The following is a 13,173-nucleotide window of genomic DNA, read 5'->3' as shown; positions in this document are numbered from 1 at the left end:
CCAAAAGTGACCCAAGTCAAGGGCAATTTACTTCCCACACCTTCCATAGGAAGTTGTAAACCTTCAGGACCCTCCATTGCTCTGAAACAATTACACCTGACAGGTAGAGCCAGGACCATTGCTGGCCAGGTAGACAGATCCCTGAAGCTTTTTACTGTGCCTCCCTCCCAGCACCCTCTCCCTGGACACCCATTCTGACTCTTCTTGCCTTTTCTTTGGGGCTTTGGTGATTACTTCAGCTTAGAGAAGATTAACTGTGGCAGTGCCTGTAAATGCTGCAGCCGGCAGAAGAACGGTCGGAGTGAGGCAAGAAGGAAATCCAGTCACTTAGTTATCGGTGCTGGTTCAAGCTTCTAGAGCCTGACATCCTGAAATTTATTTAAGGCATATTTAAGTACAGTACAATTTTGGAAAAGTTTCAGTAGTGAGATATTCACTTTGTCTGCACCTGTGGCACTGACCACGCCCATTGAGGGTGGGGACAGGGGGAAGTGACCTGGGGGAACTAGGTCTGGGGAAAGGCCCTAGAGCACCCTCTTGCTTGCAGCAGGGGGACAGAAGCATCCGGAGGCATCTCTGGGACCAGGAACCTGCTGGTGCATCTGTCTAGGTTGTGAGTTATTTCTCCCTGAATAAACATCTATTTGGCCTATTTGTTTTTCCTGATCCTTATTAAACCATGATGTTTCCTCATAATTATCTCAATTCCCTGTGCACAATAAAGCTTAAGGTGTGACTACATCAAAAGTCTTTTGCAAAGGGCATGGGACCTCTGCTGTGAAGATGGGGTCTATAGCTTAAGGGCCCAGGTCTCTCACTGAGATACCATACAGGTCACCAGGCTGTGAAGTACAGGTGACATCTCCCCATAGGGATGGCTTCTGTTGACTGAGAAACAGTATTCAAGATCTTAGAAGGAAGGGCCTGGGATAAACATAATAGTCCGGGCATTCAAGTGTGGCCAGGCCCTACAGATAGCGCAGATCTCTGGGCTATTAGCTGCATCCATTCCCAGACTTCTGGGTGTGAAACGTGTGTACATACTTTCAGTTGAAGAGACAAGCCTTCACGCTTAACGTTTCTGGTTTCCCTAGTGCTCATCTATGAGCTCAAAGACCCTGTGCCCTCATTTAACAAATTACGTCATTGTATTTACTCAGTTTGTATTTTAATAGTTTCTGTTTTGAGACAGGGTTTCTCTGTGTAGCCCTGACTGTCCTGGAACTTGCTCTATACACCAGGCTGGCCTTGAACCATAGAGATCCACCTGCCTCTGCCTCCTGGGTGCTGGGATCAAAGGCGTGTGTCACCACCGCCCAACTAAAACATGTTGTATGTTATCTATTGTTCCTCAAGTAAGTTGTTAGCTCCATCTCAGATTATGTCCTAAATTTAGTAGCTTTAGGAGCATTAGTGAAAATGCGTGAAGAAAGTGGAATTGTAAGTTAGAGGATGCAGTGTAAGAAAAAGCATCACAGTATACATACATAAATACACATATGTACATATGAGTGTGTATGCTGCTTTCTGAGACAGGGTCTCTGTATATAGCCTGGGTTGGCCTCGAACTCATTATGTAGGCCAGGCTGGCCTAAACTCAGAGATTTGTCTCTCGCTGCCTCCCGAGTGCTGAGATTAAAAGTGTTGGCCGCCCCTGCCTGGTGTTCTTAACTACAGAGCCATCTTTCCAGCCCTTTAGTAAAACGTATCATGGTTTCACAAAGAGGTTGAGAAAAGTAGCAAAGGGTTACAGTACAGCAAGCCACATAATAACCTCTCAATTTTTGAATGCAAAACTCAGCCTTTTTACACTATGCCAGAACCCATGGTAAAATCCTCTACGCACACTAAATACCAAGCATTAGAAGAAAACCACAAGTCGTTCAGGTTTTGATGGGAGATCTAATGGTAGCAGTCTAGCTCTGATGCTGATTTTCTCCCTGGTTGCGTTTATTCTTCCCGAATCGCATTGCCCCCTACGGCATCTCGTTATTTCCTCCTTCCCGTCCTGCCTCTGGTGAGGATGCAGGTCATCGTAAGCTGTCGTGAGTTGCATAGTGTTTGCTCCAACAGTTGGTTTTTTGGGCAGCTTATGTGCAAATAAATCCCAGCTTGTCTCCGGTTTTGAGCTTGTCAGTGGCACACTGACCTACTGTGGGGCTGTCTCGGTCACCGTTCTACGGCTGTCCATCGTCATGGTGGCGAGGTTGGTGGTATGTATAGCTCTAGGACTGCAGCTGAGGGCTATACCTTGATCTTCAGGGACAGGGAGGGAGAGCTGGGCCTAGCATGGGCTTTTGAAACCTCAAAGCCTTCCTCCACCAAGGCCACACCCCCTAATCCTTGTAATCCTTCCAAACAGTTTCCTTCCCTGGTGACCAAGCATTCAAACACATGAGCCCATCAGGGCCATTATTCAAGCCGGGTAACTACCAGTTCCGAAGTGGCCATTGCTAAGGTTCCCTGCAGCCCGAGCTGTTGACACTATTCCCTTAGTTAACCAGGAGAGATTCTGCTGTTTGCCCGAGGTCTGTGGTTAGCATCTACTGCAGTTATCTGCTCACACATCCTCTTATGTCTTCTTAGTTCCTCTTCATCCAGGGTTTCGTTAAAACTTCTAAAACTGTCTTACGGGTACGGGTGTTTTAGCCGCATGTATGTATGTGTGTGTGTTCGGTGGTCCCCAAGGGCATCCAATCCCCTCAAACTGGCGTTACAGGCAGTTGTGAGTCAATATGTGAGTGCTGAGAACCAAACCCGGGTCCTCTGCAAAACAAGAACTCTTACCTGTTGGGCCATGGCTTCAGCTCTGTACAGTTGGAGACTCAGCCCAAGCCCAGGCTCTGACTGTCTCCTGGTTCGTCTGTACTGCCAGATGCGCTTTCTCTAAGCACACTTCTGAGCTCTCGCCATCACTCGGTAACAGCGGCAGCACCCATTGGCGGCCTTGGAGAGACGGCATCTATTCATTCTTACCGTTCTCCCACCTCACAACTGTTATGAGTCAGGCATATGGCAGGTGCTCAGAGGAAGGCGCTAAATGGATGGATTCTGAACCTTCTGTTTGAGTTCAATTCTATCACACACAAATCACCCAATTTTAACTACCCGTCCCCCCCTCCCCCAGGCTGTATAAGCACTAGCCATACCATCTGGATTATGCATGTTTAAAAATAACATTCGTCTAAACAGATGCACTTGAGTTCTTACTAGTCCAGGACTCATTCAACGCTCAGGGAAAGGAAATCCTATCTACAGTAGCTGCTCTGTCTGCTCTTGCTTCTGTCCTTTGCTTTATGACCAAGAGGTTAAAAAGGACTTAGCCATGATATATGCCAACCTCTCTTCCCTGTTTTGAGATAGGGTTTTGTTAAATTGTCCAGGCTGGCTTCAAACTTGCTGTCTTGTCTGAGCTTCCCTAGGTCCCAACTTCCCTGGCCTGTCTTTATCCTGATGGTTAAGCATGAGCCAGTCAGTGGCCTGTTTTCAATTTTTGGAACAAGAATTCTTCTTCTTTTTCTTCTTCTGGTTTGAGATAGGGTTTCTCTGGGTAGCCCTGCCTGTCCTGGAACTCACTTTGTAGACCAGGCTGGCCTTGAACTCAGAGAGCTCCACCTGCCTCTGCCTCCTGAGTGCTGGGATTAAAGGCGTGCATCACTACTACCAGGCCAAGAATTTCTCCTTACCTTAAGGCTTTTCAATCTTTCTCACTTCACACACTTTCCTCTTTATTTTTCTATTTGTCCTTTGTCTTCAGCTTAAATGTAATTTCTTTTTTCTTTAGGAGAGTCTCTAAATTTCCTAATTTGGTTTTGCCAATATTTTCATTTATCTGCCCACATGCCATCTCACAGTTTTCTTCTTAGCATTTTAATACAATTACAGATAAATGAGAATTTCAGTTGTATTAAATACACATATTTATATCAGACTCCTCTATAAGACTTAAAAGTCCCATGAGCTAAAAACTATCACTCTATCAGCAAGGCTTCCACACCTTGTAGAAAGTAGGCATTCAATACTCTCTTTTCTTAAAGGCTTTTAATCTCGTCTGGGCTCCTTCAAAGAGTAAGCCGGAAGGGGAAGACAAAGCCAAATGGACAGGTGTGGTGGGGTGTGGGAACAGTAGAGGAATATAGTACAGGGCACTCACTTAGCGAAGGCCCTGCTCCCATTCCCATCTTAAACAGACCCCTAAACAATGGTTTATTCGTTCCATTAGAGAATTAGGTAAACTTCAGAGTACATAACCAAGGCAAATACAATTTGAAGAATAGAATCTTCAAGAGCCCATCACAGCTTAAGGGAAGTGGATGAGATCATGGGTTGATATCTACTGAGAAAGGTCAGATAATGAGATACACTTTCTCAGTCACTGAGGAAGGAACATTCTTTCTTGGCGAGCTGACTCTACTTCTTTTTTGTAGCTCTTTTCCCTTCTCCTTTCCTTGGCTTCCCCTTCCCACGGAGTTTCTTTAGACGCCTTTGCTCATCCTTGAAGTCCTGATGCTCATCTCTGGAAGGGGGAAAAAGGAGAAAGGAAAAATCAGCCAGCGACGTTTACCAGCCAGAGAGGTGCCCGTCTAGAGCTGTTCTCCTAAGGCTGCTGAGCACGGCTTTTCGGGGGATGTGCTTAGCTGGGTGGACTCAAGGTATACCCAACATATAGAGTGGCTGAGTTGTAAGAATTCGGACGGCAGTTTTCCTTCACAGAGATAGTACTGCAAGGAGCAGTAATCTTCCAGGTGAGCCCAGCTAACCCTATGTACCTACGAGATACACTACCCAACATTTCCCTATATTAAGGCTAAACACCTTGGGTTAGATTCCCAGTATTGAAAAAAAAAAAAAAAAGAAAAAAACTAAAAAGACTGAACATCCAGAGGAATAAAACTTTGGACAACAGCAGGTGCATCGTTGTGAGTTCAAGGCCAGCCTGGTCTACAGAGTGAGTTCCAGGTCAGTCAAGGCTACACAGAGAAACCCTGTCTTGAAAAACAAAACAAAACTTGAGTATAATTTTCAGTAGCTGCACAGAGATCCTGACTGCCCTGGGAATTAGCATCCACTTAAAAATGGGCAGTTCTCCAGGACAGCCTGCATGGCAGTGGGTGCCCACCCAGAAAGGATGCCGGGAAAGGCTGAGGCAGGGGGAAAGCAAATCAAGACAGGCCTTCCAGGAGTCATAGCAGCCAAGACCAATTATACCTGTGGGCAGCGCAGAAGGTGAGGACGGCTACAACTGTATTAAAATGTCTACACCCTAACTAAAGGCCCACAGGAAGTGCTTACACGCGTAAGCCATGGAACCCTGGCTTTAAAACAGGTTCACCGGGCACCAGCTCTGCAACTTTGGATTACACCTGGCTTTCTCTGCACCTTAGTCTCCTCATCTGTAACAGGGAGCAATAATGGCTTAAGACTGAATATACATTATTTAATGGGTTTAATAAAATGGGCCCAAATAAGCTTTTTTTTTTTTTTTTTTAAAGATCGATGTTAAAGAATGTGATATTTCATTCTACGAACATGATGGGCAATATAACACAGACCTCATTGGCATTAGCTACGACTGACAAATGATTCTCAACATAGCCATGGTACTTCATCTGAAGCAGATGTCCGATCACGTTGTCCAAACTCTGCTGTCCAGGGCAAGAGCCCCATTCTTTACCACAGCACTCAGGCCCCTGTGGCCCGCCCCGCCCGGCCTCCTGTCTTCCCGTGGGCATTGCAGGCACGCTCCGCCTGTCTTCACTCTCCTTTCTGTCCCACAAGTCCCTCTTCGGGGCTCACCAGTTCCCTCGCTACCCATGAGCCTCAGTCTCCTCTAGGGGCTGACCCTGACTGGCCTGCCATCCCCCTGCTCAGCCCTGCCTGCCATCCCCCTGCTCACCACAGGCCCGTCAGCACTCTGGATCCTGTCTAGCTGGTTCTACACCAACCCTGCAGCACGTTCAACATTGTCACAGAACATACCGTATTATTAGTTACATCATTCTCCCATCCTTCATTCCCTCCCTGCTTACGTCCACCATCAGACAGGAGACTCTACAAAGGCAACAGCTTGTTAACTGAGTGAATCAACTGTTTTGGTTGGTTATATTCCCTCCCTCTTTTGCAGGCCTTTCCATCAGACTTTATTGAAGGGATGTCTACATTCATCCCATCCGATGCTACTGAGAGCCATGCATCATTTACCATAAGTATTGACTAAACACATAAAAATAACTTTGCTTCTCAACGAACAGCCAAGTGCTTAGTATTTTTTCCCTTGTCTGCAAAGACTCTTCAAATAAATGAAGAACAATATCAAGCAGACAGATTAAAAAAGTTGAATGTGATTTTGTGAGGGGTTATAACCTTCCAAGGAATATAGCTCTGATACTTTATTCTGGGTCATAATAAAATTAGGTTTTATTTTTCTGAGCCAAGACTAATGGCAAAGGAGATAGTCCCTAGCAATTCTAGACACTCAAAAGTAGGCCATACATTATAATCTCTAGTAATATATTAACTTAGCGTATCCATTTGTTTTGTTTACTGCTGTTCCTTTACTGTCCTTCTTAAATACCCATACATGGAAAGAACTTAAAAAGTAGGTTGGATAAATTAATGTACCAACCTTTAGCTCTTTGGAATGAGTATCACGCTGTGTTATTTGTTTTCTATTACAGGGAATTGTCCCAAGTTAATAGTTAGGTCCAATTAAAACATGTTATATTTTAGAGGTGATATGCAATTACATTTTATGAAATACACTGTTTTAATATTTTGTAAGGGGCATGTATTCATTTGGAAATTTTCTTGAAAGAAATGTTTTTAAAAGAAAATGACCATCTTGGTATTTTATTCTTTTTTTTTTTTTCCCCTACAAAGGTCTTAAGCACTCACTTCTTAGACCTACCAAACATACAAAACACAGTATTAAGAGTTATGTGATTTATAAATGACCATCAAAAGTGAACTACAGCTTATCCAAGCCTAATTAATATATCAAAGACACAGAAAAGCCGGAGGCCAGTGGGAAGAGTAAGAGCCTCAACAGGACTGCGGCGGGCCGGCAGGGAATGGAGGGTCCCACATACCCGCCATACCGCGGGGAATGGAGGGTCCCACATACCCGCCATACCGCAGGGAATGGAGGGTCCCACATACCCGCCATACCGCAGGGAATGGAGGGTCCCACATACCCGCCATACCGCAGGGAATGGAGGGTCCCACATACCCGCCATACCGCGGGGAATGGAGGGTCCCACATACCCGCCATACCGCAGGGAATGGAGGGTCCCACATACCCGCCATACCGCGGGAGGCAGGACCAGGTGTGGGGCAGGGATCTGTTCTTCCGATCCGAGAACCAGCAGCTGCGGCAGCCAAGGTGCTTGCGGGGGTTTTACTCCTCATCATTGTGGCCCATTCCCTACCCACATCCTGTTTAGAGCACCCTGAAATTAATGAACAACTGGACATCTCTCTATAGCTCAGTATAATCTGATGCTGGTTATGTTTTAGACACAATCCCAACAAGCTGTGTTTTTCGTTTGCCTGAATCAAGGCAATTTTGAAGGAACGCCCACCCCACACGCTGGACCTTTTGATAAGAGCCACGGAACTGCAGGGAGAGACAAGCTAATTGTTTTCCTTTGCCCATCTGCTAACACCCTTGCACAATGCCCTATCCTTTCCTCTCCTCACCTATAAAGGCCAAGGAAACGCAGCGTGCCCATGAGCGCGAAATACGTGTTGTGATTTGGGTACCAGTCGTAAGTCTCTTTCTTTTTGGCCAAGGGCTGCTCACTGAACATATTCACCACTTTCATGGACTTTGAATCAGTGGGCCTGGCCACCTCACCAAAGATCCGGGCACTCAGACGGGACATACGCAGCGCATATTCTGAAAGCGAAGCCATTTCCTAAGCAGCGACGAACAGGATTCCCTACAAAACAGGAGATTAATAGGTGAGCTTGGGAAATTCTACACTTACCTAGTAAACACTGTAGGAAATGAAATACAGCAAGCCACCCATGAATTATCCTGTCCCTTTGGTAGATCTGCCCTGGAGTTGAGACATACCCCCTCTACAGACCTCCCTCACGCCTGTGGTGTTTACGTTTTGTGTTCATGCGCTATGTTTCTTTGGTATATAATGCCTTTCTTACAGTCTGTGGTTCAATAGGTTGTTTACTTGTCGTCAAGTTTACTTATTTGCAAGCCCGATGAAGGGGACAGGGGAACAAGTTATTCTGCTACAGCATCATTATTATACCTTTAGAAAACAACCACCCAAGCAATCTGCAAATAAATACGCTGACTGCTTGCCATCTAAAGGTGTAATCATGGCAGAGAAGTAATTATGCTGCTGTCTTTATTATCAGTCCTTTGAACAAGTTCCCCTCAAGGGCACCAGATGGCTCTGAGAACTGCTAATGAGTTATGAGGTCATTTGGCCTCTAGGTTACTGGATTGAATTCTGCCTAGCAACAGAAAGCCATCTGGGAAAAACAGAGAGTAGTTCTATAGAAACAGAAACGCAACAGCTCAAATAAGGATCATAAGCTCAAAAAGATCTGTTGTTCCTCAACAAAAATCACCTAGGAATTATGATGCTATTCATCTGCCTTAATGCAAACTGGCTCAACAGTAACGTTTTCTTCAGAGCCACAGAATGCTGAAACAGACGTAAGAATGATAACTAGAGCACTAAAAATGATAGCTAACAGACAGAACAAACCCCACATAACCGACGTGTAAGAACCAAGAATGTTCCTGGAGGATGGAGGGATAGCTTGCTGCTCTTCCAGAGGGTTAGTTCAGTCCACAGCGCCCATGCTGGGCTGCCCACACCTGCCCAAAACTCCCATTCCACGGGATGGGATGCCTTCTTTTGGCCTCTGTGGGCACCACACTCAAGTGGCATGGAATCGCACAGACACAGACATAATAAAGATTTAAAAAACATCTACCACCAACAATAAGAATGCTTCTGGTGGAATAACTATGCCACCTCATTCTAGGTCAGATAGATGGGCTACTGGTGGCAGAATATGCCAATTTATGTGAAATTTTCATGCCAAGATGAGATTCCTTGCTGGCTAAAAGACTATTTGGGGATGGCTTGGCTAAGAGGAAAAGGAGCTGGCTTTTCAACATAAAAAAGGCAGACATCTATCTTGGGGAAAAAAAAAAAAAAAAACCTAATGGGAGAATTAGACCAAAACCTCCCAAGGAGAAGGTGCCAAAATAAACTTGCTCTTGCAAAGAAAAGTATGGCTCCATCAAGCTCATACTTCTAAATTAAAAAAAAAAAAAAAAAAAAGAAGCCAGGACAGCTGGGAGGAAGAAAGAACACCAAGGAAGCTGCCTGCCACCTGCAGGGTTAGAGGCCCTGCCCACCTGTCCTAAGACAAGACTAGGTGTAAGACACCTGCTAAAATTTCAAAATAGTGCTTGCAGGAAATAAATTCAGTTTGTTTGAAGAGCGCATTCATGCTATTTCAACACCCAGAAACAGAACAGAGGTTGCCCTCAAAGGGCCTGTAGAATGTTAGCCTCAAACCATTTGCCACACAGAACACCAACGAGATGATGTTGGGCCAGCAGTGCCGCCCAAAGGCTAGCTCGGGGAGAGGGGTCAGATTGGGAGCTTCACTCAACCACGTCTGGGGCTCGCTTAGCTTTCCTTGCTCCTCCTTTTTACACACCTCTCTGCCATCTCTTGTGTGGCCATGTGGTTGCAGATGGGCCTGGGCTGGTGCTATTAGAATGAGGGCTTCATTTTTAACAGGGGGGAAAGTTGTCATTACCAGTTTAACGTCCAAGTAGGAAATAATGACCAGGGTCACAGCCCTCCTGGGGCCTTGCAGATGTGCAGACATGTTCAGGGCCAGCTATGTTTCTATGCCTGCTTTTGCTTTTGTTTGCTTTTTTTAAAACCTTAACTCCTTTTGCAGGCACAAGTTTAAAACAGATTGTTTCTACCCTCTTTTGCTTAATTATTAGTGTATAAATTTCCACTGTAATGGCATAAAAATGTCCAGAGATTCTTTAACGCAGTCTGGGAACTATCGTTTTGCTTCAGCGTTTAAAGGGAAATACATCTTGAATTCCCAATCACTTTATTTTTAAAAAGAGGCTACAGGATGAGACATGGCTCCGTCATTTGCTCTATTCTGAACTTTGCCTCTCTAAATTTGACTTTCCCTTACTCTGAAAAGAAAGGTTGCAGGAATATTGTGAGAAGTAGGGTAGTGATACTCAGTATATTGTTACTCAAAAAAGGAACAATCCTAAACGTCTTTGAAAGCTCGGTGTTCCTGTGTTCACACAGACACACATGTTAATTTCTGGTCCTCACTTGAGACAGTGCACAAGCACACAACTTAACAATTGATAAAATGAAGTTTCGGGTGTAACTGTGTGTGCGCTAGTTACCTGAAAGGGTGCTTTCGTTTACAAAAGCCTGATTGGGGGGATGGACAACCAGTATCTTGGTAACCTGAGAGGTAGGAAAGAGAGGAAGGGGCCATCACTGGGTGCCCGGGCAACCACATATTCACTTTGCAATGTAGCAGACAGGTGGGGTTTATAATGAGTAATAAGATCACATCAGAATCCATGGCAACACAGACCACAAAACCCAGGTCTTAAAATGACAAAGTCTCTAAGACAAAGGCAGAGACTAAACCTCTTCAGACCCCAGTCCTCGACTCAGCCCTATTTGCAACACCACGACTCCGGCTTCCTTCCGTAGCACAGACACACACCCTTTAAAGAATAAAGGATGCACTTTTTAAAAAGGGCTTTAAAGATTGCATTCATTTATTCTGTGCTGTGGTGTGTGTGTGTATGTGGGCACAGGCTAAAAAGGATTGTGTTCTGTAACTACTGGTCCTAAAACTGACATAGCGCTACCCCTTCCCCCTAACTTTAAATAAAAAAGAAAGAAGGAAAAAGTTTAGGCTGGAGAGATGGCTTGGCAGCTTCAGGGGCCGGGCCGGGGCGGCACTGAGTTTGATCCTTGGAACCCACATGGTGGGAAGTGAGAACTGTCTCCCCTGAAATGTCCTCTCACCCGTATACACACACACACACACACACACACACACACACACACACACACACACAAAATAAAACACTAGGACTTTTCAAGATCTTAGCATGCTTCTTTAAAGAATTTCAATTTTATCAAAGAAGAGAACATAAGTTTTAAAATGACATAAGTCAAATAATTTACATGTTGATTAGATTTTAATTCATATAAAATTATCCTGGGAGTTACATAATAGTGTAAAAATTTTTAATGTTTAAAAATTTATGTGGGTGGATCTGTGTGAGTGAGTGCAGTGCCTGAGGAGGCAGATGGAGTTGCACCCACCTGGAGAAGCGTTTCTCAATTTCTCACGGTGTGGTGACCCCAACCAGAAAATTATTTAGTTGCTACTTCCTAACTGTAATTTTTCGACTGTTATGAATCATAAATTATCTGATCCATGAACCCAAGGGACATATTGTGACCCTCTGCCCTAGAACGGTGTTATGGGTGGCTGTGAACTGCCTGACAGACACTGGTAGTATCTCAACGTGGGCTCTCTGCTAGAATATGCACTACTACCCGATGAGCCAGCTCTCCAGCCCCGAGTCAGTCCCTTTGAAATGCCACGTTTCTTTAAATGTGAATGCAATACAGTGTTATGGAGAAAATAAGAAGCAAAAACCAAATTACTTAAGCATGTCAAGCAAAGCACATTAAGCATACGTCTGAAGGTTCCTTTGTCGTAAAAAAGACAAGTTTCTCAACTTTCTGATGGATCTGATTTATTTTATTACAGTGTTTGCAGGCTCATGTGTGTGCACATGTGTAGGGCAGTGTTTAACAGCAGACGTCCAATTGTTCTCTACCTTATTTTTTGAGACAAGGTCTTTCATTGTACCTGAAGCTCACGGATTGGCTACACTGGCTGAGGATGAGTTCCGGGACCCTCCCATCTCAGCCTTGGTTTTATTTAAAACGTGGGTTTTGGGGATCAAACTCAAGTACCCATGCTTGCACGGTAAACATTCACCCATCGAGGCATCTCCCCAGCCTCTAGACTTGATTTCAAAGATCAATTCGAGCTCGGTAACTGGCTTCGCATTAGGGTTGCTTTTTTCCTTCTGAAAGGTGGAGATGCAGCATGGACTTAACGTCGGCTGACTGCAGGGCGCACCGAGCCTGACGTAGGACAGGCAGCTAGAATCCTGTCTCTGCTCTTTAATCAAAGGCCTTATGGGCCTGTACACTCTCACCGAGTAAAAGGAGGCAGGCATATACATGGTCGGTCTCCCTGGATTGCAACACCGACGGCATGCTGCCTGCCCGATCACGACCCGAGGAACGCTCACGTGCTGTCACCGAGACGCAACTGATCAGAACCAGCATTCAAACTGTCATTTAAAAGTTATTTCACGGGGTCACAGGGCACGAAGCAACTGACAGCTGCTAACTTTATCCCGTTCAGCACGGATTTGGTCACCCCCCCCCACCCCAGGCGATGCAAGCCCCGGGTGTCAGCTTGAATGCATTTTTAAAAGCAAGCCCCGGGTGTCAGCTTGAATGCATTTTTAAAAGCACACACAGCGTGCACCTGCCACGCGAAGCGACGGGGCCGAGGGCGCTGACCGGGGGAGGCGAAGCGCATTCTCGTTGGTTCAGTTCCCCACAGGACGCAGGGGAGGGCCGGGGTGCTGGTGCGGAGGAACGTCCGTGTCTGGTCTGCACCCCGGCACCTCCACCGGGCTGCAGACCCGGGCCGGCCCCGAACCCCCGCAGTCCGCGCGCCTTACCTGCGGCCGACCCCGCTCGCGCGCGTCCCGGAAGGCCCGCCCCGCGCCTGCGCACCGCTCCGGAGAGCAGGCGAGAGAGAGAGGCGGCTAGAGCGGAGCCCGCGGGCAGCCCGGAAGTTAGTGCTCCCCGGGGCCCGGGCCTCGGGCGCCACCGCGCGGTCAGGCGCGGTCAGGCAAGCTCGGCGGGCGCCTGCGCCCAGGGCCTCTGCCCGCGAGGAAAGCCGTGCGTGCGGGCGCGGGCGTGAGCGCCGGGAGGCTCGGGTTTCCCGAAGGTTCTGGAGGCTTGGCAAGCTTCATTCTGTTAAGAACGGCCTCATCTGTGAAGAGATGAGAGACAGGGTTTCCCT

At 46.3% G+C, this 13,173-nt stretch overlaps 1 protein-coding gene across 1 annotated transcript; it reads right to left on the bottom strand.

The window, feature by feature from the left end:
- Positions 1-4,022: 4,022 nt before the first annotated feature.
- Positions 4,023-12,946, bottom strand: Mrps33 (mitochondrial ribosomal protein S33). Its single transcript, XM_051174629.1, has 3 exons — positions 12,827-12,946; positions 7,699-7,940; positions 4,023-4,516 (listed from the first exon to the last, which is right to left on the bottom strand). The coding sequence occupies exons 2-3, from the start codon at positions 7,911-7,913 to the stop codon at positions 4,411-4,413; spliced, it is 321 nt and encodes a 106-aa protein (XP_051030586.1). The 5' UTR covers positions 7,914-7,940; positions 12,827-12,946; the 3' UTR covers positions 4,023-4,410.
- Positions 12,947-13,173: the final 227 nt, after the last annotated feature.

This window comes from Phodopus roborovskii, unplaced genomic scaffold, assembly GCF_943737965.1.
Source record: "Phodopus roborovskii unplaced genomic scaffold, PHOROB, whole genome shotgun sequence".
NCBI classification, from domain to species: Eukaryota; Metazoa; Chordata; class Mammalia; order Rodentia; family Cricetidae; genus Phodopus; species Phodopus roborovskii.
This window is presented reverse-complemented; position numbering and strand designations above follow the sequence as displayed.